General features: G+C 41.0%; 1 protein-coding gene across 1 annotated transcript in view; it reads left to right on the forward strand.

Annotated features, from left to right (window-relative positions):
- LOC117523973 (stonin-1) overlaps positions 1-27,948 on the forward strand; it is a 54,815-nt gene that overhangs the window by 6,125 nt on the left and 20,742 nt on the right. The window contains exons 2-3 of the mRNA XM_034185663.1: positions 8,883-10,834; positions 11,000-11,202. Of these exons, the coding sequence (XP_034041554.1) occupies positions 8,968-10,834; positions 11,000-11,202 (2,070 nt within the window). The 5' untranslated portion in view covers positions 8,883-8,967. The remainder of the gene's footprint in view (positions 1-8,882; positions 10,835-10,999; positions 11,203-27,948) is intronic.

Raw genomic sequence — 27,948 nt, forward strand, 5'->3', positions numbered from 1 at the left:
AATAGAAATAGGACTTAACATTTCTTGAGAAATTAGTGATTTTAGCTAACCAGTAAACAATGGATGTTGTGCTGCAATGCTTCATGGGAGTTCAGGATTTTTGGGTTTTAAATGTTAATATTGTGGTTCATGTTAGTTTAACAGTATTGTTGGTGTTATTGATTTAGGTGTTTTTGTAGTTCAATTGATTTAGTCAGTTTAGTTAAGTGTTATGTTGTTGGTACCATGAGTGAAATGTGTACTGTGTTTGATGTGTTCCGCTACATCTCTGTTTGTGTCTAAAAATAGAAGCAGCTGGTTGCGGCAGAATGCGGAAAAGACAAGAACTTCTCAATGCGTGTGTGTATAACTTTGATCACGGACAAACAGTACAGCTGACAGTTGCCATTTGGGTCAAGGATTAACGCTGCCAAAACAGAACATTGATAAGACTAGCTAATATTTTTGGAGAAACTACAGATATTAGCTAACATTGATAATTACATTCTGGAGTAACATGCCATTCCAGCAGGGGGTGAGTGCATGCATGCATGATTTTATTTAGTAAATTAATGTAAGTACATAATATAATTGTATATACGTAAAAAATAAATGGATGACAGAAGAAAGTGAAAACACTTATTTCTATTGTGGTCCCTTTATAAAAAAAAAAAAAAAAAAAAAAAAAAAAAAAAAAAGACAAAATGGAAGTAATAATAAAATAATAATAATAATGATGATAATAGTGTGTATATGATAACAAGAACTAAACACTTTTTAAATACATTAAGACAGTAAATTAACATAAAAATTACGTAATGAACAGAAAAAAAAGGTTGAGTTCTTCTGAAAACTGTTGAGGTCTGAGCTCTAAAGTTCTAAAAACACTCTGCACTCACATGCGATTCCATCTCATTATAGAAACTTTGTGCAATTTATTTCCACTCTTGAAAAATGTCAGCTACCGTTTTTAGAAACACTACCCAATCTAGAGCCTGTGGATCCCCATGGACACACTAGTTCTCATTATTGCTTAATCTGTTGATTATTTTCACAATTAATAATTTAGTCTGCATAAAATGTCAAACATAGTAAACATTAGAGCTCGACCAATATGGATTTTTGGGCACCAATACCAATAATGTTTAAAAAAAAAATTTGATACTGATATACCTGCCGATATAAAACTATTGCTAACATTTTGTTATCAAACCCTAATGACAAAGAAATGCTATTGAGGCTTTATGTTTTACAGTTTAAACATGTACTTTACTATAAGTAACTATAAATATGATCAACAAGCAACCATTGTACATTAGGGCTGAAATGATTAGTCAAGTAACTCGAATAATTAAATTACAAAAAATGTTTGAGGCAAATTCTGTGCTTCGAAGCTCTGTCTAATGTTGTAGTACATATGACAGGCCTGTGTGTGGCGCTGTAACGTCCCCATAAAAAACAGAAGAAGACTAGAGCATGCACATAAGCTGTGTAAGAGCTAATCAATTTAGGAACAGAAGCTACAACTTTCCAATTGCACATTTAAAGCAAAGCAATGTGTTTACCTGTTTTTTGAAAAACACAGAGTTTGGTCCGCTGGCTGCTTTCCGCTCTACGTGAACTTTAAGTCAATCAAGGTTATTCAAAATCCGCCTTTATTCGGATTTGATCATAGTTTTCATCGGCAGGGTGCAGAGCGGATTCATCAATGTGGCTTTTATGGAAAAGCTGCACTCCAGAGCCCAGTTTTTCACAGGCTGTGCTCACGTTCACACGTGCAGCCTGACTGACTGGATTACACCGACTGCCTGCTCTTATGGTCCGGGAAAGATCCAAAACTTGTAAAGACGTGAAAAAATAATTACCCAGGAAAACAGAAAGAGATACCCTAAATTTGACAATCTGTGTGACCGCCCTGAACTATTGATGTTTAAAAATGCAAAAGTACTTTTTGTCTGGTTACTAGGGTTGAGTCGGATACTCGTTTCAGATGAGTATCTGGTACGGATAAAGCATTTTTGACGAGCATGAGCATGATACGAGTAAAACTCATCAATATCTGTGCTCATGCTGAAGGAAAATTCTCATTGGCTAACTGACTGTCTTCACGCTCTGTGATTGGCCAGTCACACACAGCGCCTGCCCCTCCCTACACAGACACGTCTCGCTGCAGCCTCCGCACGCACACAGACAGTCACAGGATCTCTCTCTCTGTGCTTGACTTGATTTTACCTCACGTTGCTCTCAGTACTCCTTAAGTTTTCTGCAGCTCACCTTTTTTTTCAGTTTGTATGATATTTAAAGTTACTTTGTGAACTTGTTTCGTATCGCACACGGTGCTTTTGACAAGACAGAGCTGAAAACGGGTCATGTCGCGTCGGCCACTGCCTCCACTCCGGTCGGGTTTTTTAATTTATGTTTTAACCGTTTGTTTTCTCTTTGTTTTGTTGGTGATATAAAGTCAGTTGGAAAACTTTGCTCGTACTGAACGCGGTGCCTTTGAGAAGAATACAGTGAACAAGGGTGACAAATTTCCCTGTTTGCCATCACTGGATGTTTGCATGAATCACCAAGTTCACACAGATCATTAAAAAATAAATTCTTACAGACCACTCACACACATACACACATATAGCTGAACACACAAAACAGCCTATATTAATATTTTTTTATTGTATATGGCTGCATGCAGTATCTGACACTTTCTCACTGCAGTTCATAAAAATAAATTGGGCGGTTGAACAACCTCTCTCTCTCCCTCACACACAGTCACACACGCACACACAGACTTTGTGTGGAAAAAACTGCCAAGAACCTTAGGTAGTAAAAATAAATAAATAGAGAAAAATATCACAATTTGATCATAAAATAAAAAAAGAAAGTTCTGTTGAGTATGACAACTCATGTTCATGCATACTTGGTAGTTCATGATTTCCTACTACATTGAATGTCAATTCTGAGGCTGTTCTGTAAATATTCATTCATACACTTAAAGATATTCATGTTCTGAGTTCATAAAAAAACTTGTTCTGTAAATAGTTCTCTTACTTTTGTGATCAAAAACATTGATTTGAATCTCAATTTTGAGGCTGTTCTGTAAATAGTTTTCAAATAAAAAAAATAAATATAGCAACTTCTGAGCAATCCGTATCAATTTCAGACTTAAAATAATGTACTGATTTAAGCCCCAGCCATTTTGGGTTAAACCACGCCTACTTCCAGTTAAGCCCCCACCCACTACGAGTACAGATATGGATACAGGTAATTTAGATGGTTGAACAGATACAGATAGTGGTGTACTCGCTCATCCCTACTGGTTACTCAATTAAATAATTACTGTATTTCAAATATATTCTATAGCTGCAGCCCTAATGTACATCATGCTCCCTTCACTCTGATTCACAGTCACCATGTTGCATTACTTACAGTTTGCTTAAAACAGATCTCCTGTGTATTTTGTCCCCACCTAGCTGGAGGCGTAGCGACCACTTGTCTCTTGTTGCTCATGTGACCAAGAGGTGATGGGGGTTCCAGCCATGCTTTGAGGACAATGCCTTCATTGTCTTTCTGTGGGGCAAACTATGTAATGACACTATTTTCAAACTGTCAGTGTTTTTCTGCATTGTTTGTTCTGTAAAACAAGTTTTCATGTCAGCAAAAATAACTGATACTGATGCATTCATGAAGGGCTCATATTATCAGGCCTTAGGGTGTATGGTTTTCTTCAGGGTGTATAAAGCCATATTCATTGGTAAAACAACTTGATAACGATTTTATCATATACCTATAAATGATAAATGTATGGCTTTCTGAAGGGTGTAAAAAGCCATATTCATTGAACAACTTGATAATGATTTTATCATATACAGTGGTCCTGCGAAGCATTATGTTTTACAATTATTATAGATGTTTTAAGGCTGTAAAACCCCTCACTACACACTTTATGGGTGATTCTTTAACTACGGGCACTATTGGCCTTGTAAATGTAATTTTCACCACACCATTGCCTTACAATATAAAGCGCCTTGGGGCAACTGTTTGTTGTGATTTGGCGCTATATACATGTGCTCTGATGTCACTGTTTATCTCCATAGAAACTACCCAAACAATCTTTCATACAAACTGTTTAGGGACATTACAGTGTTGTGGTGGAAATTACTGCAATAGTGTGGGACAACTACATTTTGTTTAAAAAAATCACAACAGTTGTATGACATTGAATACCCCAATTATGTTTTGATTATTTTACTGATAATTTATTCAGAGATATTTTAAAACATTAGAAAAAATGTTTCTTTACCATTCATTTTTATCATTGAAGATCAAAAGTCTGGGTGTGGGACAAGCACAAAACAGCAATATTTGCATATAATGATGCTGAAAAAAGGTGAAAAAGTCATCATAGACTACTAGAACAAATTTCTTAACACACTTTCATTGTAAAGATAACTATAAAAGTGTGAAATTTCCCCTTTTTTCTGTTTTTCATACAATATGATCAAAGGACATAATAAGTGCCCGTAGTCTAAGAATCACCCATTTATTCTTTAGTGTTTTATCCAATCATATTGGCGTATCATTTATAGGTATATGATAATGGGCGATATCTGCCAACCGATATGTTGGTTGGACTCTTAAAATGCCCCTCATGATCTCTTAATACTCACAGAGATGCATTAAATTTTATTTTGTTTCATCATTAGTAAATAAATAAACATATAAATGATCAATCCAGATGATTTTGATAGCCATTTGATAAAATTTTCATGTCAAATTTAGCCCATATAAATCCATTTGAAAGCAGTTTAGTTGTAGCTGTTTAAAATAACTTACACAGAAAACCTTATTTATTTGGTGTTGCCACAACAAGTCAGGTGTGGCTCTGCATGTTGATTTGACACTTGGATGCCCATCCTGATGGAACTCCACATACACAAGGGGAATGGATCACTAGTGACTGTAAACCAGGAAGCTTTTTCTTGGGAAGAAAGCATGCTCACTGCTTGCACCACAAATAAAATTTACAAGGAGCAAATAATTGGTTTGTTGTATGTATGCCCATCTGTTGAAGCCTGAATAATTTGACCCAAAAGTGTTGCAAATGACCCACTACAAGCCAAGGTCATTTTATGTTGTCCTTCAATGCTGTACAGTTGCTGACATTCTCCTCAAAATTGACCAGTCACTGCTTGCAATAACCCTGAAGCTAGCAACAAACATTAATACTTCCTCTTTGCTGGACTCTTCACAAGCTATCAAATGAGCCAGCACTTGTCCTAATTGTTTTTTGTTTGTTTGTTTCATTGGCTTAAGTCACACAAAGTATCTCAAATTCTTCTTCACCTTTTTAAATTTCTTTAAAAAAAATCTGTTGGGTCAGTTATATGGACTGTCATGTGACTGCCCAAACAGCTGTAGCTTTGAACCTGAGATACTTTGCATTTAGAAGGGATAACGCTTTGTAAGTCAGTGTTATAACTATTAAATTGGCTGGATTACATTCATTTTTGTTTGTTTTTACTTTAATGGTCTGAGCCTATAACATTTGCTCACAGATGGAGTCTTAAAATGCTAAATTAAGTTTTGTTTTAGTAACTCCAGATTTCTTCCACGTGTTGTTAAAGTGTGTGATTATTGCCGTGAGCCTGTGCTAATCTCCTTCTGAAGCTCCCTGTTTGTTTTTCTTTCACTGGGTTCGACGGTGACAACAGTTATCAAATGTATATGTGCTGTATTATTTTTTTAAAGGTTTACAATATTTGTTGTCAATTCACCCGACTCGAGCAGCCTAGAATTTCCTGTGTGCAAAGCTGCTTGTCCCAGAGGAATGTGTGGAATGTATTCTTTTGTCCTCTGTAGATTTAGCGGGGTGGTGGCCAAGTGGTTAGTGCACTCGGTTTCAGTGTGGAAGGTTCCTGGTTCAAACTTCACCCCTGACACATTTCTCCATCTAATGTGGAGTTGCATTAGGAAGGGCATCCGGTGTAAAACTTGTGCCAATTCAAACATGCACGGTCCTCGTTGGATCTGCTGTAGCGACCCCGAGTGAAAACAAGGGAGCAGCCAAAGGGGCTTACTAGATTTAGCAGTGTCTCACATATGTCTTGCTGCTGCTAGAGAACCCCAGAAGAAGCTGCATACTGGTCCCAAAACCTGTTAGCTACCCCTGTGGAGGACTCATCCTTTTCTATGCCCGTTTCTTTCAACCAGAGCTTAGACGGAGACAATGGATGAACTCGTGGTAATGCCTGTGTGCCATTGCAACTATCTCCTCATTAGAAAAATGCTGTTTAGTCTGAGAATGAAGACTTGTGCGTCCCACAACCAAGTGCCCCCCGGTTCCCTCTTTATTTATAGTGAGGAATTCTTGCCACTGGTTGTCTCCCTCATGCAAGTCATATCTGTGATGAAGGGAGGAAGAAGGCTATAATTTAGGCTTTCTGCTTCCAATTATTATTATTTCCTTCCAAACCTTTTATGGGGAGATGAGACTTCAACACATTGAAAGTGACTTCTCTGTGGCCTCTGCGTTAGCACGAGCGGTGCTGCTAGCAGATGAAATGACATGTTGTGGGTTTTGCGCATAGCAGCAAAATTCGCTCCCAGGTTTTAAATTGCAGTTTTTATGCCCATTTGCCTGAATAACAAAATAATAGCAGCATACAGTCAGGCCCATACTATGTAATAGGGCTGTGACAGATTTGGTCATTTTGCCTGTGTACAACACCATAATTGAGTTGACAGTAAACACATGTGCTTGTGAGTGTAGATTGTTACATTTAATTTGAGGGGTTTAACAAGAAATACCACATAAACCATTTCGGAATCACAGACATTTGTAAACATATAGTCCCTCCATTTTCACAGGCAATACATAAAGTAAATATACACATTCATTTTTCTACAAATCATCACATTTACAGCCAGTTTTCAACAGGCAAGTCAGTGAATATGTTTTGGACTCTACTTACATCAGTCATTAAGAAATACAAATGGTGTGTTTCTCTATGGTCAGTCTCAGAATGAGTGACCGTAATAGAAGGAAACTAGTGAGGGAAAACAACAAAATGAGTTTTAGGCTTCAGTGGTTGAGACTGGAGAAACTGCATCATGCAGCTTTTTGTCTGTTGTATAACCATCATCCACCATCACCAACCTCATGGTGGAGTTGCATTTTCTTTAAAAGACTATTTTAAATTTCAATGACACTTTGCCAGAAGGCGAATGGGAGACTTGAGCCTAGATTTTATATTTTCTTGGATGAAAATCCTTCTCTGTTCTACTCTGCCATGAACCTGACCTGTGTAACTGGTGATGCAACCAACAAAAGTTCTACTAGTTTTGCCAGTCACAGCCACAGATGTCTGTGACTCCTTGTGTTGTCTTGGTAGCTTCTCTCGTTCATCTCTTTGTACAGTTCCTCAGTTTTTGAGAACTGCCTATTCCAGACAGATTGACCATACAGCACCATAGTGTTTGTGTTTCTTAGTGAGAAGTCCAACGCAGTCAGTCATTTGGAAATGTTCATGTGTCCATTCCCTGACTTGTCAAGAAAATTGTCTGTAAATATGATTAGTATGAACAATAAGAGGCCTCAGGGCCCATGTTTGACAACTGCTATGGTACTTGTATTTAGTTTGTCCAATTAGTTATGAGCTCTGAAAAGGGGTCACTGTGTGTACAAAAGGTCATAATCATTAAATTGTTCATACAGTATTTCTGTTAAACCACTTTAAGCTTATAGCCAACACTATGAGCACATCTTGATTGTTTCATGTCAACACCCTTGTGATTGTGTGCAAAAGCAAAGATAAAACAAAATTGTTAATATCCATTTACTTGTTGACCCAACTAGCTTTTCAATATAAAATTCATCACTTGACGTATTCTTTGCAAATACCTGGATCGTGAGGGCAAAACCATTGCAGAAGAGTGTTGAAACTTTAAACAGATCTATTCTTTTCTGAGCCTTCATGCACCACTGCTGAGCTACGCTACACCTGTACTGCTGTAACTACCTTTCTTACATGTATTTTAGAATCTGTAATCTGTAGTCACTTTAAAGTACAGTATGCTTAAAATACAACATTGTTCTTGTTAATTTCCATTACAAATCCTTGGAACGTCAGTGAAAATGGCACTATATTTTCTCTATCTGTCATACTATAGCACATAATCTCAACATATTTAGAATTACAATGAGTAACATGCCAATAAATAAATTCTCTTCAATTGGCTTTATCCATTTAAACAATGATTCAAACATACAGTAAACAAGCTTAGAATGAAGGCAGCTGTTCCACGTTTGCTTTTCTGTATCACTGGCTAAATGAACTACAAAATTAAATACTATATAAAATGGCTTTTTGTTAAAGTCATGTATGAAAAAGTAAAGTTTGCCTTTAAAACCTTTATTATGGCAAACTAATAAAAGCTGCAGTCTTTTTCGATGCCCATGACATTTTTGTAATATGATTTCAAGACTGTACAGTAGATTTGTCTGAATGATTTTTTTTTTTTTTTTCTCTCTCAATGGCTTCAAAATCCAAAACACTTCATCTGTAGTATCATTGAGAAACAATATTGTGGTAAACCACTCAGTTGCATCCTACTTCACATTTTACATCAAATGAGAGAACAGATAAGACCATATTCCAGCGACAGAAGGTCAGTCTCATTAAACATTGATGAAATACTTCAAGGAATGTATATTTTATTCATTCCCCCAAGAGCTTTCTTATTTTGTACCAACTGCACACTTGAATTAATGCTTTCAAAATCTGAACTTTTAAAGATCATATTTAGGACCTCTGGTAGATTTTAACTTTAATATTGTCCCAGTTAAGATATTACGTAGTATATGTCACATTTGCCTAATTTTTCTAATTTACTTTCTTGCACAGGAAACGACCATCTGAAGTGGGATACAGTTAGCACAGCAACGCATGGGACTACTGTTGTCAACCTGGCTACCAATAGCCTGCCACCATGTGCTCAACCAATCATTCAAACTGGGTGACATTTGAAGATGACTCTATACCACTCTCGTCACCTCACAAGACCCCACAGTCATCAGGGTCAATCAAAGGGTCTGTGCCACGCCCCAATGGTCTGAAGTTAGTGCTTCCTCCAATCCGAAATCCTTCCTGGAGCTTCAACAGTTCCATAGTGTCCTCTCAAAGTAACTCCAGTCTTAGCAGACGTTCTTATACACCATGCGACCCTCCATTTTCCACTCCTGTGAGTGGAGTTCCCACTACTGCATCTCCATTTCACTCCAGCAGTTGGGAAAGGAATGACTTCTTTCAGAGCTGTTCAAGCCCTTCTACCACTTCTGTTCCTTCTCCTGGATCAGAGGCTACACATCAAACCTCAGATGCACCAAGCCCTTTCCCTTCATTCCAAGGCAACTCGGGGCATTTCAATCCCTTGTGGGATGGATCTAGAAACAGTGCAGATGTCGACAGCTCCTCCTCAGACTCAGAAACTGACAACAGCTTACCACGTTTCTTTATTCGGACCAAAGATGGCAGTGTGCCTGTACAGGACCAACTCCAGAGCTCCTTCTCCTACCTTTGTCACAAATTGGAAGGCCTGCAAGCAGAAAAGAATCATGAAGCAGAGATGGAAATGGACAAGAAGGGAAAGCTAAGTTGTAAGGACGATCTAAGAAATGAGGTGCTCATGGGGGGATCATCACAGTTTGCTCCTCGAGGTTTGTTTCGTAGCCAGAAGAGGGATGGATGGTCATTAATGCTCAGGATACCAGAAAAAAAGAACCGTATGTCTTCTCGACAGTGGGGTCTGATCTATCTCCGCTTGTTGGCAGGAGGCGTGCTGCAGATGTACTACGAAAAAGGGCTGGAGAAGCCATTCAAGGAGTTTCAACTTCTTCCTCAATGTAGGCTGTCAGACCTTAAAGTGGAAAGTTATAGTGAACCCCGCAAAGTCCTCACTGTCAAGGTGGAACATTTCTCATACACAGAAAAGAAGCGTTACCACCCTAAACTGGATATTACTCATGAGGCAGAGGTGGAACAGCTGCTCAAGTTTGGCTCAACAGCACATGATGATATGGAGGATCTTGTAGTCTCCTTGGAAGAAGAAATCTTCAAATTATATCCGTCTCACCAACCGAGGCGGCAGTATGAGGAGCAGGAGCTGTCATTGCAGATCACTGATCACATATGGATACAACTGGATAAGTGTGGAGGTGTCATGGAACGGGCAGCCTTCACTCAGATTCATTGTCTCACTTTTCTGAATGGACAAAAAGAATGCTTTCTTGCCCTTAACGATCTGGGCCTGCTACGCTCCAACTCCAGCTATGTCTCAAAGGAAGACAGGGACGTTTGGATGGAGATCTCAGACTGTCATTTCCATAAATGCGTCAAAGAGATGGAGTTTTGCCAATCTCGACTGATCAAATTCTCACCTCCAGATGCTTGCAGGGTGGAGCTGATACGATACAAGACTGTGATTTTGGGTTGCACGGAAATGCCCTTCTCAATCAAAGCTGTGGTCACAGTTCAAGGCGCCTATGTGGAGCTCCAAGCCTTTCTTAACATGTCTGCCACTTTTCTTTCCTCCATGGGCACAACAAACATATACCCGCTCTGTGAGAATGTAGTCATCCGTGTGCCAGTGCCAGGCGACTGGGTCAAAGTAACGCAAACGGTGGCCTTACTGCGACAACGGTCACTGAAGGCCCGTATGAACAGAAATGCCTGTTTGGGCTCAATAAGTGTTGCAGAATCCCAGCCTGTTATGCAAGTTTCAATTGGCACCGTCAAGTACGAGAACGTATATTCAGCCATTGTGTGGAGGATTGACAGGCTGCCCGCGAAGAACACTGGTAACGCATTTATGAGAAATTCTAATTTAGTCTAATGAACCAGTTCAAGTCCTCATTGGCTTCCTGGCCATAACTTTGTGTTATTGTGTGTCTCAGCTATAATACATGTTCTCCTCTTGGTATAACAGCCTAACTGCAACTTGACTGTTACTTTCTACTTTGCAGCAGTGGATCATCCCCAGTCATTTTCCTGCAAGCTAGAACTGGGATCAGATCAGGAAATCCCAAGCGACTGGTACCCTTTTGTCACGATGGAATGTGAAATCATGGGGGCAGTAGTGTCACAGACCAGGGTTAAGTCACTGGGCATCACAAATGATATCCAACCACAGAAACATATCACCAGTTGGACACGGTATCATTGCCAGGTGAGACGTTTCTGTAGATTATAAGTGTTTTGATCAGCTGTCTTTGACTTGTTCTGCTAACCTAATTGTGTCATTTTTAGGTGGAAGTAGAGAAGAAATGGATTGAAACAGAGTCGCAGAGGGACACCGGTTGCATGACGCAGTGACGCTTAAAAATGCTTTGAAGAACAAATTATTCTTGAGTCTTCATTTTTTTTTTTTTGGAGACCTCATTGATGAAAAGCAATGGCATTTAATGACATTAACAAAAATATGACTGATCAGGGACTTTGTGCTTGTATCAAGTTCAACAAACTACATACATACAGTGCTGTGAAAAAGTCTGTGCTCCTTGAGCTTTTACACAATTTTTTTTTTTTTTTTTTACTTCAAATAATAAAGTATTCAGGCGTCTTTATGTTACAATTTCTAAAGTTCTGCCTTTTAAACTCACTGAAGACAAATTCTACAATATGAAATAAAATAAAAACACCTTTTTCAGCAAGTTTTTTTTTCGAAATGTGAACATTTTCAAGTCACATTTACTACAAACATTAAGAAATACAAACAGTATGGTACTATGTAGTAAATGTGTCTGCAGTAGGCCACTCGTACAAACTCAGTGATGGAGCAAAAAGTAGATTAATGAGGGAATGAAGTCCAAGACGTATTCAGTGATTTGAAAATGTTCATGTATCCATCCCTAAAGTTGTCAAAATAGGAATGTGAAAATGATTATTTACCTGTCATACTAATGTAGCACATACTTTTACATATCACTGTTTTAGGTTTGATATCTTTATTACATTTCATGTAAAGATTTGTTTTCGCTGCAAGTCTAAAAGAAACAACTGAAGAAATTTTAATACATAGAAGCTGAATTTATATTTATATATATGCTCAAGGGGGTATGAATAGTTTCACAGCATGGTAATATATCTAATGAGTTTTAATTTTTTTTTTATCTTGTGAGGCTAAGTTAGTCTAAAACTGATGAGCAGTCGAACATGGTCTTGTTTTTTTTTCTTTTCTTTTTTTTTTTGCCTAGCACTTTACGTTTAATAGTTATTAATTGTAAAATTACAGTTTGAGTATTGTCCATACTGTAAGCTTACATTTGACTGGCGGTCTTAATAAAGGCATGTTTTTTTTGCAGTACAGCCTGTATGAGATACAGTGGGGAAAATAAGTATTTGACCCCCTGTCAGTTTTGCAGGTTTTCCCACCTACAAAGAATGGAGAGGTCTGTAATTTTTATCGTAGGTACACTTCAACTGAGAGAGACAGAATCTAAAAAAAAAAAAAAAAAAATCCAGTAAATCACATTGTATGATTTTTTTTAAATAATTAATTTGCATTTTATTGCATAAATAAGTATCTGACCCCCTAGAAAAACAGAGCTTAACAATAGGTACAGAAACATTTGTCTGCCATTAGAGGTCAGACGTTTCCTGTAGTTCTTGATCAAGTTTTCACACACTGCAACAGGGATTTTGGTCCACTCCTCCATACAGATCTTCTCCAAATCTTTCAGGTTTGGAGTTTCAGCTCCCTCCAAAGATTTTCTATTGAGTTCAGGTCTGGAGACTGGCCAGGCCACTCCAGGACCTTGAAATTCTTACGGAGCCCCTCCTTAGTTGCCCTGGCTGTATGTTTGGGGTCACTGTCATGCTGGAAGACCCAGCCATGACCCATCTTCAATGCTCTTACTGAGGGAAGGAGGTTGTTTGCCAAAATCTCGCAATACATGACACCATCCATCCTCCCTTCAGTACGATGCAGTCGTCCTGTCCCCTTTGCAGAAGAGCACCCCCAGAGTATGATGTTTCCACCCCCATGTTTCACGGTTGGGATGGTTTTCTTGGGGTTGTTCTCATCCTCTAAACATGGTAAGTGGAGTTGATTCCAAAAAGCTCTATTTTGGTCTCATCTGTCCACATGACCTTCTCCCATGCCTCCTCTGGTCCATCCCAGCCTTGTGCAGGTCTGCAGTTTTGTCCCTGGTGTCCTTAGACAGCTCTTTGGTCTTGGCTATGGTGGACAGGTTGGAGTGTGATTGATTGTGTGAACAGGTGTCTTTTATACAGGTAACAAGTTCAAACAGGTGCAATTAATACAGGTAAAGAGTGCAGAATAAGAGGGCTTCTTAAAGAAAACAGGTTTATGAGAGCCAAAATTCTTGCTGGTTGGTAGGGGTCAAGTACTTATTTTATGCAATAAAATGCAAATTAATTATTTAAAAATCATAAAATGTGATTTTCTGGATTTTTTTTTAGATTCTGTCTCTCACAGTTGAAGTGTGCAGACCTCTCCATTCTTTGTAGGTGGGAAAACCTGCAAAACTGACAGGGGGTCAAATACTTGCTTCCCCACTGTAACTGACTTAAGTAATGAGCACTTTGCAGTATTTACTGAAGCTAAACTTCATTGAACAAAAATGAGGACCTTTGTTTAAGAGTTTTTGTTCATGTTGATGTTTAAATTTTACATACCTCCAAATTTACTCATGGTACAAATCCACTTTTGGAGTAAAGTCTGTAGGAGTGATTGTGTAACAGTTTTTCTTTTGTGTTCTGGAACCCCAATTCCATTGAAGTTGGGACATTGTGTAAAATGTAAATAAAAACAGAATACAATGATTTGCAAATCCTCTTCAACCTATATTCAATTGAATACACCACAAAGACAAGATATTTAATGTTCAAATTGATCATTTTTATTGTTTTGTGCAAATATATGCTCATTTTGAAATGGATGTCAACACATTTCAAAAAGCTGGGACAGTGTTATGTTTATGTTTCCACCTACAAAGCTTCAACAGTTAGTGTCCTCGGTTCCCAAATGCTTATTGAGTGTTGTTAGAAGGAAAGGTGATGTAACACAGTGGTAAACATAACACTGTCCCAGCTTTTTTGAAATGTGTTGCAGGCATCCATTTCAAAATAAGCAAATGTTTGCACAAAAACCAATAAGATTTATCAGTTTAAGCATTAAATATCTTGTCTTTGTGGTGTATTTAATTGAATATAGGTTGAAGAGGATTGGCAAATCATTGTATTCTGCTTTTATTTACATTTTACACAATGTCCCAACTTCATTGGAATTGGGGTTGTACAACCCCTGGCAAAAAATTATGGAATCACCTGCCTCGGAGGATGTTCATTCAGTTGTTTAATTTTGTAGAAAAAAACAGACATGACACAAAACTAAAGTCATTTCAAATGGCAACTTTCTGGCTTTAAGAAACACTATAAGAAATCAGTTAAAAAAAAAAAAATTGTGGCAGTCAGTAACGGTTACTTTTTTAGACCAAGCAGAGGGAAAAAATATGGAATCACTCAATTCTGAGGAAAAAATTATGGAATCATGAAAAACAAAAAAACGCTCCAACACATCACTAGTATTTTGTTGCACCACCTCTGGCTTTTATAACAGCTTGCAGTCTCTGAGGCATGGACTTAATGAGTGACAAACAGTCCTCATCATCAATCTAGCTCCAACTTTCTCTGATTGCTGTTGCCAGATCAGCTTTGCAGGTTGGAGCCTTGTCATGGACCATTTTCTTCAACTTCCACCAAAGATTTTCAATTGGATTAAGATCCGGACTATTTGCAGGCCATGACATTGACCCTATGTGTCTTTTTGCAAGGAATGTTTTCACAGTTTTTGCTCTATGGCAAGATGCATTATCATCTTGAAAAATGATTTCATCATCCCCAAACATCCTTTCAATTGATGGGATAAGAAAAGTGTCCAAAATATCAACGTAAACTTGTGCATTTATTGATGATGTAATGACAGCCATCTCCCCAGTGCCTTTACCTGACATGCAGCCTCATATCATCAATGACTGTGGAAATTTACATGTTCTCTTCAGGCACTCATCTTTATAATTCTCATTGGAACGGCACCAAACAAAAGTTCCAGCATCATCACCTTGCCCAATGCAGATTTGAGATTCATCACTGAATATGACTTTCAGCCAGTCATCCACAGTCCACGATTGCTTTTCCTTAGCCCACTGTAACCTTGTTTTTTTTTCTGTTTAGGTGTTAATGATGGCTTTCGTTTCGCTTTTCTGTATGTAAATCCCATTTCCTTTAGGCGGTTTCTTACAGTTAGGTCACAGACGTTGACTCCAGTTTCCTCCAATTCATTCCTCATTTGTTTTGTTGTGCATTTTTGATTTTTGAGACATATTGCTTTAAGTTTTCTTTCTTGACGCTTTGATGTCTTCCTTGGTCTACCAGTATGTTTGCCTTTAACAACCTTCCCATGTTGTTTGTATTTGGTCCAGAGTTTAGACACAGCTGACTGTGAACAACCAACATCTTTTACAACATTGCGTGATAATTTACCCTCTTTTAAGAGTTTGATAATCCTCTCCTTTGTTTCAATTGACATCTCTCGTGTTGGAGCCATGATTCATGTCAGTCCACTTGGTGCAACAGCTCTCTAAGGTGTGATCACTCCTTTTTAGATGCAGACTAACGAGCAGATCTGATTTGATGCAGGTGTTAGTTTTGGGGATAAATTTACAGGGTGATTACATAATTTATTCCTCAGAATTGAGTGAGTCCATATTTTTTTTTTTTTCCCTCTGCTTGGTCTAAAAAAGTAACCGTTACTGACTGCCACAATTATTTTTCCTGATTTCTTATAGTGTTTCTTAAAGCCAGAAAGTTGCCATTTGAAATGACAATGTTTTGTGTCATGTCTGTGATCTGCTTTTTTTTCCTACAAAATTAAACAACTGAATGAACATCCTCCGAGGCCGGTCCAAGGCTCAATTTCAACATCCACACATGAACTCTCAGACTTTGAGGTGCATTCTCACTAAATCTGTGAGGATTTGGGGCCATTACATCTTCAAATCAACTGCATAAGTGCTTCTCAGACATTTGAAGCCCTTTTTTGTTTGTTCAGACTGCTTCAGTGAACTGTTCACAAGTTAACAGTATAACGTAAAACATTGGGTTAACCGGGTAAGCCTGGAAATGTGTATATATATAAAAAAAAAAAAGAGTAAAGGCTATTAGTGCGTTCCATTGCATGTCTGAAGTCAATAATTCCAAGTCGTCATTTCCAATGTCTCAATGATCTCAATGCATTCCCACCCACCTCCTCAGGAAAAGGACTTGCCCCTTAACTGCCAAATTGGGAGCTAACTTCAGTGTTGTTCATTTCACACAGAACTCTAACCAGTTTGACTCAGCATTCTCAGAACTTTATGCTTTTTATTTGCTGACTTCCACTGTTGATCTGCAGCATTAAATTTACCAACTTAATGTACTGCTACTCCATTTCTCTTCTTTGGCACTACCTAGGCTACTATGGGCCATTGAACACTGGATGTGATCAGGACTGCTTCCACCCATGTTTCAGAGTACAATGGAATGTAGTGTAAAACAGGAAAAAAGGAAGAATTCGTGTGTTTGAATACAGTAACTGATCGAATTTCAAGTGTACAGAGAAAATAACAGCGTCTTATTAATCTATAGAAGCCTCTAGTAGAGAAGCTTGAATCTTCGACTGGACTGGGTTGCTTGACGTGAGGACGTTTCGCATCATATCACGGAAGCTTCCTCAGCTAAAATTCTTGCTCTGGTTGTCTGACTTCTGTCTTGACCCTTGTAGAGAAGAACAAATAGGAGCCACAAAAGCTGGAGTTTAAAACCTAACCAGACCCCTCCTACCGACAGGCAGACTGCAATTGGCTCCTGTTTGTTCTTCTCTACAAGGGTCAAGACAGAAGTCAGACTACCAGAGCAAGAATTTTAGCTGAGGAAGCTTCCGTGATTTGATGCGAAACGTCCTCACGTCAAGCAACCCAGTCCAGTCGAAGATTCAAGCTTCTCTACTATGGAATCCACCTAGACAACTGAGAACCTTCACAGAAACTATAGAATCCTCGTACATAAGATTTGTCTTCTGTTAAAAACACTGAGATGCCACATCCACAGTCACTGATCAAGAGAGTGGAAAAAGTGTGAAACGCTCAAAGTGTCAAAACAGTCCAACTCGAGTGAGTTTTGCCTGTCGCTGTTTTGTGACTCGGACGTCCAGCTGTGAGTGTTGACAAGCTGCTGCTCAGTAAATGACTGGTGTGATTTGTTGCAAATGACTTTGTGAAGCGCTGCTCGTCATGTGATACTTTTATTTCATAATGTTTGTCAACACACGTAGAGGAATGAAAACTCACTCTGACTCAGATTGGCCTCTTGGGGGGGCTGTCAGTACCGACAGCCGTGATTAACATAAATGCAAATGTGCATACACAAAAAAAAGTGTTTCACAAGCGTACAGCTGCATTTCAGACACTTTTTTTTTTTTTTTGCATTGCTTACTGTATTTCAATATGCAAATCGAAAGTCTTTAAGATTTTAACACATTGAGTCTCCCCTTCAACATTGGAGTATATTAAAATGCTTGTTCCTTGTGATAATCTCTGTCTGATCTGTAGCAGTTTTGAGTTATTTATTTTCATTATTCATTCTCGAGTGGAGGCAGACAACACCGCCGAAGTCACCGCAGGAGGAGCGGCCACATTCAGTCTGTAATAGCGGGCGAAGGAACAGGACGAAGCCCATGTAGCAGCAGCACAAATATCACTCAAAGGGACACCGCTCAGTGCAGCCCAGGAGGTGGACACCCCTCTGGTGGAATGGCACGTAACCTTAGGAGGCTGAAGACCTCTGGACCTGTATACTTGTAAAATGGCATCCACGACCCAATGCGAGAGTCGTTGCTTTGAGACAGCACAGCCTCTTTTGTGATCACCGTAACACACAAACAGGGCATCCGTTTTCCGGATCCCGGCAGTCGCACTAATGTACTGCTTCAACACTCGGACAGGACACGGAACCTGAAACAGAATCCTCGATCAGAATGCGGGACATACACAGCCAAGGAAACTGGCTAGTTAACATGAAAACTTGAAATTCTCTTGGGTAAAAAGGAAGGATTAGGCCACAGCGTAACCCCAGATCCATCAGAATTCCATCGCAAACAGTCCCCAGCGACTGAGAGGGCATGGAGCTCTCCCACCTGCTTAGCCGAAGACAGTGCAAGTAGAAAGGCAGTCTTCACTGACACCCATTTAAGATCAGCACTTTCAACTGGTTCAAAAGGGGATAAGCTTAAACCTTCCAGGACTAGAGGAAGGTCCCATGAAGGTACGCGTGCAAGCCTTGGAGGCCGCAAACGTAGAACACCTTTCAAAAACGACACACTAAGAGGTGTGAACCCACTGACTGGCCATCAACGTAGACAGGCCGGGCAGAGATTGCAGCAACATAAACCTTCAAGGTAGCGACAGAAAGTCCTTTCTCCAGCAGTTCTTGTAAATATGTGAGGAGAATAGGCACAGGGCAATGCTCCGGGTCTAACTTTTGTTTCTCACAGCACCGCGCAAACAGCTTCCATCTGTTGTCATACAAAGCCCTGGTAGAAGCAGCACATGAATTAAGGATAGTCTGAACAGCAGCCTGGTCACAAGAACTTAACAAGGAGTCTGGCCCCTCAACGGCCACACATACAGTTGAAGGCGTTCTGGGTGAGGGTGCCAAATCCTCCCCTGTAGCTGTGACAACAAATCCTTCCTCTCCGGGAGAGCCCAAGGTTCTCCCTCGAGGAGTTTGTAAATCATGGGAAACCAAATCCTCCCAGGCCAGAATGGAGCAACCAGCAGCACCCTGTGGCTGCTCTGATCTATCCTGTGCAGTGTCAACATCAGCAGCGGGAGAGGAGGGAAGGCATAAAGGAGGCAATCCGGCCACGGGTGAGTGAATGCATCCTGCCCCAGCGGGCTGTCTGGTTCCAAGAGGGAGTACCATCGTGGGCAATGTGTCGAGGTGCTTGAAGCGAAAAGGTCCACTTCCGCTGCACCATATTTCTGCCAGATCATTTGGACCACAATCGGGTTCAGTCTCCACTCTCCCGGTGGTGGTTTCTGTCTGGAGAGTAAATCCGCTGCGCTGTTCTGTACACCGGGCAGATGAACTGCTCTGACATTCTGAAGGCGAGGCAACGCCCATAAGAGAAGCTTCCGAGTTTCTGCCAATGAGTGATTGGACCTGGTGCCCCCCTGATGGTTTATGTGATAGACTGTTGACGTGTTGTCCAACCAGACAAGAACATGTCTTCCTCTCAGGGCTGGGAGGAAATGCTTGAGAGCAAGTCGCACAGCGCGAAGCTCCAGCACGTTTATGTGTTGGAGTCTCTCCTGGGGACTCCAGACACCCCTCACCATCCTGTGATTCCACACGGCCCCCCAACCTTTTGAGTGATGCATCTGTAACAACCACCTCTCGGCGAGAAGGAACAGAGCCTAGAGGGACACCCTTGCAGATGAAGTCCATGTTCCCCCAGGGTTTGAGGTGCAGAAGGCACTGGTTGGAGAGTCGTACAAGCCTGTGCTGATGTAACTTCGAGTTGAGGCCTAGGTTGTTGATCCAAATCTGTAGGGGACGTAGGAACAGAAGTCCCAAAGGTACCACTAGCGACACTGCAGTCAATTTGCCCATTAACTGGAGCAGCAAACCAAAAGGCAGCGTCACAGCCCGTTGAATGTGTGAGACGAGACGAATTACATAGTCCACTCTCTGCGGGGATGGCGATGCAGTCATAGTCAGGGAGTTGATGGCAATGCCGATGGTCGTTTGTTGACTGGGAACAAGAGAACTCTTTGCAAAGTTCACTGTGAGTCCTAAATGAGAGACATGGTTCAGTAGAAGAGCTGTGTCGTTGTGCGCCTGCTCCTGAGTCGGAGCGCAGACAAGCCAATCGTCTAAGTAGGGTAGGATTCTTAATCCAAGAGCTTGCAGTGGGGCTAGTGCTGCAGCCATACATCTGGTAAAAAAGGAAGCACCCTGAACTGGTATGCCTGACCTTCAAAAGCAAAGCGGAGAAACTGCCTGTGATGAGGCGCCACTGGCACATGGAAATAGGCGTCTTTTAAGTCGACACTTGTGAACCAGTCTCCTGGTGTGATAGTTTGAAGGACGTCTACTGTGCGGAGCATGTGAAACTGCAGCACTTTGATATAACGATTCAGACGTCGGAGATCGAGGATAGGACGAAAGCCGCCATCCTTCTTTGGAACAAGGAAGTAAACTGAATAGAACCCCCTGAGCTGGTCTGATCTGTGAACTGGCTCTATGGCCCCCTTCTCCAGGAGTTCCAAAATCTCCCGTTGTAGGGCAGCAGACTGCACTGAGTTGGAAACAACAGTCATCCTCACCCCACTGAACTTTGGAGGACGACATCTGAACTGAATTCTGTAACCTTCGAACAAGGTTGAAATGACCCATGGGTCTTGAACTTGAGCCTCCCAGTGGCTGAGTTGATTTCGTGAAAAACGGCTGGGGGCCAAACATTGGCAGTCAGACCCGACCACCTCTGCCTCGCATCCCTGAGGACCTCTGGGTGCGATTACTGGAAGCTCTGGGAAACCGTTCAGTTCTCGGGGGTCTGCCCGTAGGCTCACGAAAGGCAGGCTGCTGGGAGAGCTGGCCCTCAACTGCAAAAGCACATGCAGCTCTGGGAGTCGGCAGAAACCTGGATGTAGAGTGAAAAGCTGTAGCACGTCTGACTGGCTGAGGTCTGGAAGACCGGTGTAGGTCAACAAACTGTTGCCGAGATTTACTAGCCTCGACAGCACGCTCTAAAGTTTGTTGGGCCGCAGGTCCAAATACTTGGCCTGGAAGAACCGGCAGCGAACGGAGTGTGCCTCTGCAGGATTCGGAAAGGGGGGACTGCGCAAGCCACACCTGACGTCTAGTGATGGTAAGGGTTGACATCAGTCTGCCAAGCTCTCTGGACATATAAGCAAAGGTTTGGAGTGAGGCATCACTAAGACTTTGCGTAGCATTATCAACCTCTCAAAGACTTTGAGAGGGCAAGGGCTAAATGGGACAGTGGTTGCCTAGACGACCGATGCGAGCAGCTATGTCATAGCTTTTCGTGAGGAGGTCATCAGTGACCCTACACTGAGGGCGTGGGCAGCGGGCATCCGGCCGAGCAGCATCAGCTGGAGCCACAACCAGGTTCGCAATAATGCTGTCAACGGCAGGCATACGGTTCAGACCATACTGCGCTGAATCACACATAGAGCTAAGGGTTCTGCAGTCCTGTGATAGATGGGTCAATGATTCGGTGGAGCTCCTCGATATATGGTTGTGAAACTGGAACATTGAACTCAGGCTTCTGAGTGACTTTGAAAAAGGCACTTGAAGCGGTGGTTTCCGCAGGGGGATTGTCGACCCCAAGCCTGGATAAAGCCAACTGAACAGCTTGCTTGACAAAAGATAGTCCAGGTTCGGTTTGCGGCATGGACTCTGCCTCGGAGGTATGAGAGCCCACTAATGAATGGCTTGGAGAAAGACTCCTCTCATCCTCATCCTCCACACAGTTTATATCACTTGTCATGTACAAGGAATCAGTTGCAGCAATAGACGCGACATCGTCCTCCTGCTGAGTAACTACATTGGTCTGATCAGCCTCATTAGGGACAGCAGGAACTGTCACTGCATCCTTAGGCTGTAGATTCAGAAGCAAGGACTGAATCTGAGCAAACTCAGAAGTCAACATTTCGACCTTTTCAGCCAAAGCATGGTCATGAGTAACCTTCTTAGCAGAAGGGGCTCCTGCATGTGGGCGTTTACGGCGCTTTGGGTCCTTCCTGGGGCTGGAGGCCAAAGTCGCACTAGATATTCCACTTTCCAATGCCGCAAGTCTAGCAGATCTCTCTGCCAGTGGCATGCTGGCACAATTAAGGCAGGCATCGCCAGTCAGGGCTTCCCTCAGGTGTCCGATCCCAAGACAGGAGGGGCAAAACATATGTCCATCATCTGGGCTCAAGGGAGCCAAACAGGTACTACAGCCATGCAACAAAGGCCCTGTCAACATTGTGGACTGCGTGCAGATGGCTAACGCAAGCCCTGATGGTTACAAATGGAAAGACAAAGCCGCAGACTCGACACGAGGCATGGAGCGTGAAGCACTCACAGCCGCAGACTCGACACGAGGCACGGAGCGTGAAGCACTCACAGTGTAAAAGCTAATACAAGGCCCGGAGCATGAAACACTCACAGCCACAGTAATAACACGATGCACACAGCCGAAAAAACTCACAGCCCAAGTGCTAAGTCACTTAGAGCAACGATGACAACACTACCTGCTAGCGGAGCTGTTAAACTTAGCAAATGGCGGCAGTGCAGACAAAGTACTTCAAGGAGTGGAAAACACTCACGGCAAGCCCAACACAGTACACTATACTGGTTCTGATACACACACTACCACGTAGTTAACGGGGTTAGCGACACAACTAAACAAATAGCCAGCTTTCATTGAAACAACACAGCTAATGTGCACAGAGGAAAATATCCGGCAGGGCAGCGGCAAGGCGCGCACCCGGCGTTTAGGAAGGTGTACTCACAACAGGCGTCAAAGAATACAAAAAACGGTGAAGCCGTGTCTCGCAGCCTCTGGAGGACGTGTGCAGTGCACGTAGCTCCAACCGAAGGTGGGTTGCGAGGCTACAAGCGAGAGCGGCAATCGCAGCTAAATGCGTTCTCAACCTCTAAGAATGCGAGAATGTAGAAAAGAAGCGAGCGCTGGGTGCGTCTGGTATATAAAGACAACCAGTGACGTCACCCAGGTCACATTCAATGGTGTGACTTTGTTGGTATATATTCTCGACCTCTGTGCTGCGCCCATGTAGTTATCCAGGTGCTAAAGCACCGCCCTCTGGCGGTCAGGAGGAATGAAATAGAACTACTCTTATCTTGGAAATTTTTTTTAAGTTGCTGTTTGTAATGTTGTAACTCTCCCTAGTACTATTAAAACAAAATTTATGAGTTTTCTCAGGTAATTTCTATATCTTACTCCCCCCATATGTTTTTTTTTTTTTTGGGGGGGGGGGGGGTTGCTTGTTACAAGTTGAAAACACCTTGTTTTCAGGAATTTTAACATTTCACTTGAGATTGTATGAAATAAGGTCACTAGTTTTACATACAGTATAAAAATTGTGTAGCCCATATTTATGGCTGTATGATAAAATATGATATGGCTTTAAACTACTGGCTTCAGCTTATGTGTCCCCCATGCTAGCACTGTAACAACCCAGTTGTATTGGGGCTTATGGTGGATGAAGTCAGATGTCTGGGACATTGGTCATATAACCTCGCATAACAATGTGGTCTCCATGTTGGGGCTGGTTTAAGTGCAGCAAACTTTTTTCTGTTTTGTAGCAGTTTGTGTGATATTGGAGCAGTACGGATGCTATGTGTACATACATATATGGCCAAAGGGTGTTGTGTCGCTGGCTGTACAGCCAATTAAAAAAAAAAAATAGGGCCCAAAGCTATTGACAGTCAACTGAGCAAGCTAATATGCTAGCCTGTTCTTAATAGGTTCATGCATTTAAAGGGTACGACGCTCTCACCTCTGAAAGAAATTTCAAGTTTTCATTCAGCGATAGTCGTATCTCTAATAATGCAGTGGGTCTACAATTTATTCATCAACCTCCGCCAAAGCCATTTAATGATGTCAATCCTGACTCGCCTCTGCTGATTGAACATTTTAACCGGGATTCTCTTTGTTATTGCATAGCAGGGGTGGTGGCCAAGTGGTTAATGCGCTTGGTTTCAGTTCGGAAGGTTCTGTGTTCAAATCCCACCCCTGCCACATTTCTCCATGTAATGTGGAGTTGCGTCAGGAAGGGCATCCGGCGTAAAACCTGTGCCAAATCAACATGCAGATCCGCCTTGGATTTGCTGTGGCGACCCCAAGTGCAAACAAGGGAGCAGCCGAAGGGACTTATTCTCTTTGTTATTGCATGCCAGAAACGTTTCACGCTGGATCATAGTTATTTGTTCCTTTTCCACCAGGGTGGCCCCAGGTGTTTCGCTGGCACAGATTGGAACATTAATTTTTACCACTTTGCCAGCTTGCCAGCTGAAGATACCTCCATGCGTTGTATTGTGGGACTTGACTGACTGACTGACTGATTCAGCACCATTCCTCCCTGCCACAACTTTCTTCACAGCATCTGCATGCCTGAGCCTGACCGATGGGACACTCCCTCTCTGCTCGGTTTACTCCTGTTGCTTTTCCAGCTTGTTTCCGATTGTCCTGGCATTTGCTTCCTTCAGGCTGTCTGCTGGCAGCCTATAAGTGTATGTTTGAAGCCTAATTAGAAACAAATATGATCTCTCCTGCTGTGAGAAAACACTTTAACCTAGTCAAACATGTCATCTGCAGTTGCCATTACTCCTCGCCACCTAACTTATCCTGGTATTGGTATCTCATTTTACAAGTGAAAACTCAATTGTTCTAGTTGAAACTTGCTAACTCCCCTACCAGGTGAAAAGCACACCTTCACCAACGCAAAAATGGTGTCCACTGTTGCCATGAAAGTCACATAACTATGACACCATGCCATCTTCCTCCATTGTAGCTAAGGAAAAGGATTTCTTAATTAAAGGTTCACATTCAAGATTTGTGCGTTAGCATATGCAGTCAAGCTAATGACAAATGACGGCAACTGTTAGCTTATAGTGGCATACTTTGTTACAGTGTACACAATGACGTATAAATAGCAGTACATCTTTTAAAATGTACTCAGCAACATAAATGAGCCGCTGGATGCTCTAGGTTAGGTTGGTACAAGGGGAAAAAATGTTTTATTTATTCATTTTAACTAAATTGTCCAAGATTCATTCATTGTCCAAAGGTTTGAGCAAACCTAACAGTGTCGACCTCTGAAAAACATCTAACTTGAAAGAAAGGTGCAGGTTAGCATTTTACCATACCCCATTATTGAATGATCATGGGTTCTATTTACAACCAAAGTGTCACCTCCTGATTATCAATCTTATTGCATGCAGAAGGAGACTTATTGGACAATAGAGAAAGAAATTAATGACTTCTAGCCTGAGAAAGCGTTGTATCCAGCATTAACTCATCCTGCCGCCCTTCTGCTCCACTTTGATCCACATCAGAGGAGAGTAATGCTGATAAATTGCGAAGTCAATGGAATGCATGGAGGAAGCACTTCTCCCATCATTAAAAACACCAAGTTATGTTTTATGTATTTAATCTGCCTATTAAAAGTTAACTAAGCTCCTACCCTTGTAGACAAACCAAGCTGGATGGGAAATATTAACTGTACATATAAATTCTACAGCCATAACATTTAAAGTTGAGTAATCTACACACACACACACACACACACACACACACACACACACACACACACACACACACACACATACATACAATAATGCTGTTTTAAGATAAGTAGCTGTGGGCTGATGTGAAGAAGCCTGCAGGGACTTCCACCATCTATCAGTCCAAATAAGCAAGATCCAGCTGGGACATTTTATCGACTTTGGGGAGATTAAAGCAGTGGTCTCCTGAGACCACAAGATCCTGTGTTTGATTCCCTGTCAGACTGGAATTATTAAAGGTCCTTCATCGCCAAGTTGGTCGCAGTGTGCTGTTGAGCATCTTGCACAACACTTACTTCTGAGTGTGTGTTTGAATGGGCAAACAGAAGGATCACTGAATTGCTTTGAGCATTTGCATTAAATGGAAAAAGAACAATACAAATCAAGCCCATTTTATAACTTATAGCCAGGATTGCTCTAAAACATGTTATCAAGGGTTATTGTTAAATTATGTATTGCAGTTAGTAGACATGCTGTTTCATAGTCATGTTTGCAACAACTGATTAATTGGCACTACAGTATACAGTAATTCACTGAAATAATTTATTTGCCTTTGAACAGGTTTCTACAGTGGGTTAGCGGGCTCTTGGGTGCCATTTAAAGTGGTGAAAGTTTGAAATTACCATAGTGATTTCATGTTACACAAATTCAGTAATCCATCTGAGTCAATTTATCTCCAAAGGATAAATTTTCCAAACATGTATCAGCCTCTGAACCACTTAATTTATATCATCAATAACTTGACACTTTACAAAAAATGAGTTGAGTAAAATTTTGGATTTTACTGTGAAAGTGTTTCAGATACAGTTTGCACATTGAACAAAATGCAGGAGCTAATTATAAAAAAATTTGACTTGATTTCAAGTTTACATTTTTTTTTCGTGCAACATTTTTGCTGCTCGGCATGGTGGTTTAATGGTTAGCACTGTTTCCTCACAGTGAGAAGGTCCCAGGTTCGCTTCCAGCCTGGTCCTTTTTTTGTGTGGAATTTGCAAGTCCTGCCCATGTTCCCTCCGGGTGCTTGGGCTTCCTCACACTTCCGAAGACATGCAGGTTAGGCGAGTTGACTATTGTCTATGTGCCAATCCTATGATAGATTGGTGGTCTGACCAGGGTGTACCCCACCTTTTGTGAAATTACTGCTGGGATAGGCCCTGTGACCCTTAACTGGACTAAGCAGGTTAAGAACATGAATATTTCTGTATGCATTTTCAAAATTAATGATATTGTTGTCCTAGCAGTTGCAAAGGGGTCACCATGGCTGTGACATTAACATGTGTACTTCAGGTTATTGTATTTCCTCAGGAGTTGCTTCGCATTCCAGGCATGGTTTTCCCCCGCGGTTAGGTTAGTTTGATTTTCGATATTTAGACATTCGGCGAGGATACAGTTAAATAAATCATTCACGCAGTCAGTGAAACCCAAACACCTCGTACATGACATGCAATAAGTAAACTTAAGTTTCACAGCTCTTACTTTAGATAGTTTCGATGTTTCGAAGTGCACATGGAAAAATGATCGGGAGACGCACAGAAAACAACAAATGCGAATACAAGCGGTCGCTGATTTAGGGACCATCAAGATTCAACTAAAAAGTGGAATCTTGACGTCTCATCTCTTGCATTAACATAACTAAACTTAATGTCATTCACTTACCTAGAAAAGAGCACTTGTACAACTAAAAACAAAAAATGCTCTTTGCAATGCTTGACAAAATATATTTTCTTGATATTGATAATATATTTCCAAATGAGAAATGTATTCCCATCTATATTCAAATTAAATGTGACTTGAAAGTGACTTCTTAAGTGTGTCTGATCTTATATGTCACGCTTGCTTAATTTACGTCAGATATCTCTATGATAAAATTTTGAAATTCAATTCATGTCATAAAATGGGCATATGTATGTATGTATTTATGATTATCATTTTTTTAGTCGTCCAGGACCTTTTTTTGGGGGGGGGGGTAAAATCTTGACATGATGGGCAAATGCCCATCATGTCAAGATTGGGCCGAACTACCATTTACACCATAGAACTTGATAAACTTTATTGTCATCCATTTCAAAGTGGCTACCTTTCAGAACCTTTATTCAGTGGAAGATTTCAAGAATCAAGGGCAAATATGGATTTTCAGTTACTTCTCAATAGCTTTTACAATTTTTATCCAAGCATGAGGCAAATTGCTTTATTTTTATCTTGGGCCATATCCTCACCTTGCACGAGCTTTCTTTTTTGGGAAAAATCCCAACATCAGGGTTAAATAAGGCGCCAGAGGCCCAAATTTCATGTTTTTCCTCAAGAGCTTTTTCAAATGTCAACCTATTTCAGGGGAAATTGATTTAATTTAATCTGGGGCCATATCCTCATAAAAAAGCTGTGTCAAACAACAGCATATGTTGAGACTTGTACAAAATATCATTAGCAACACCATACTCAGAACAAATATCCACTAGCCTTTGAACGCCCTTCACACGAGGAGCAAAAACAAGATCGTCAGCCTACATTAAGTTACTTAGAATGAATCTCTACAGCA

The sequence above is a fragment of the Thalassophryne amazonica genome, chromosome 13 (assembly GCF_902500255.1).
Source record: "Thalassophryne amazonica chromosome 13, fThaAma1.1, whole genome shotgun sequence".
In the NCBI taxonomy this organism is placed as follows: domain Eukaryota; kingdom Metazoa; phylum Chordata; class Actinopteri; order Batrachoidiformes; family Batrachoididae; genus Thalassophryne; species Thalassophryne amazonica.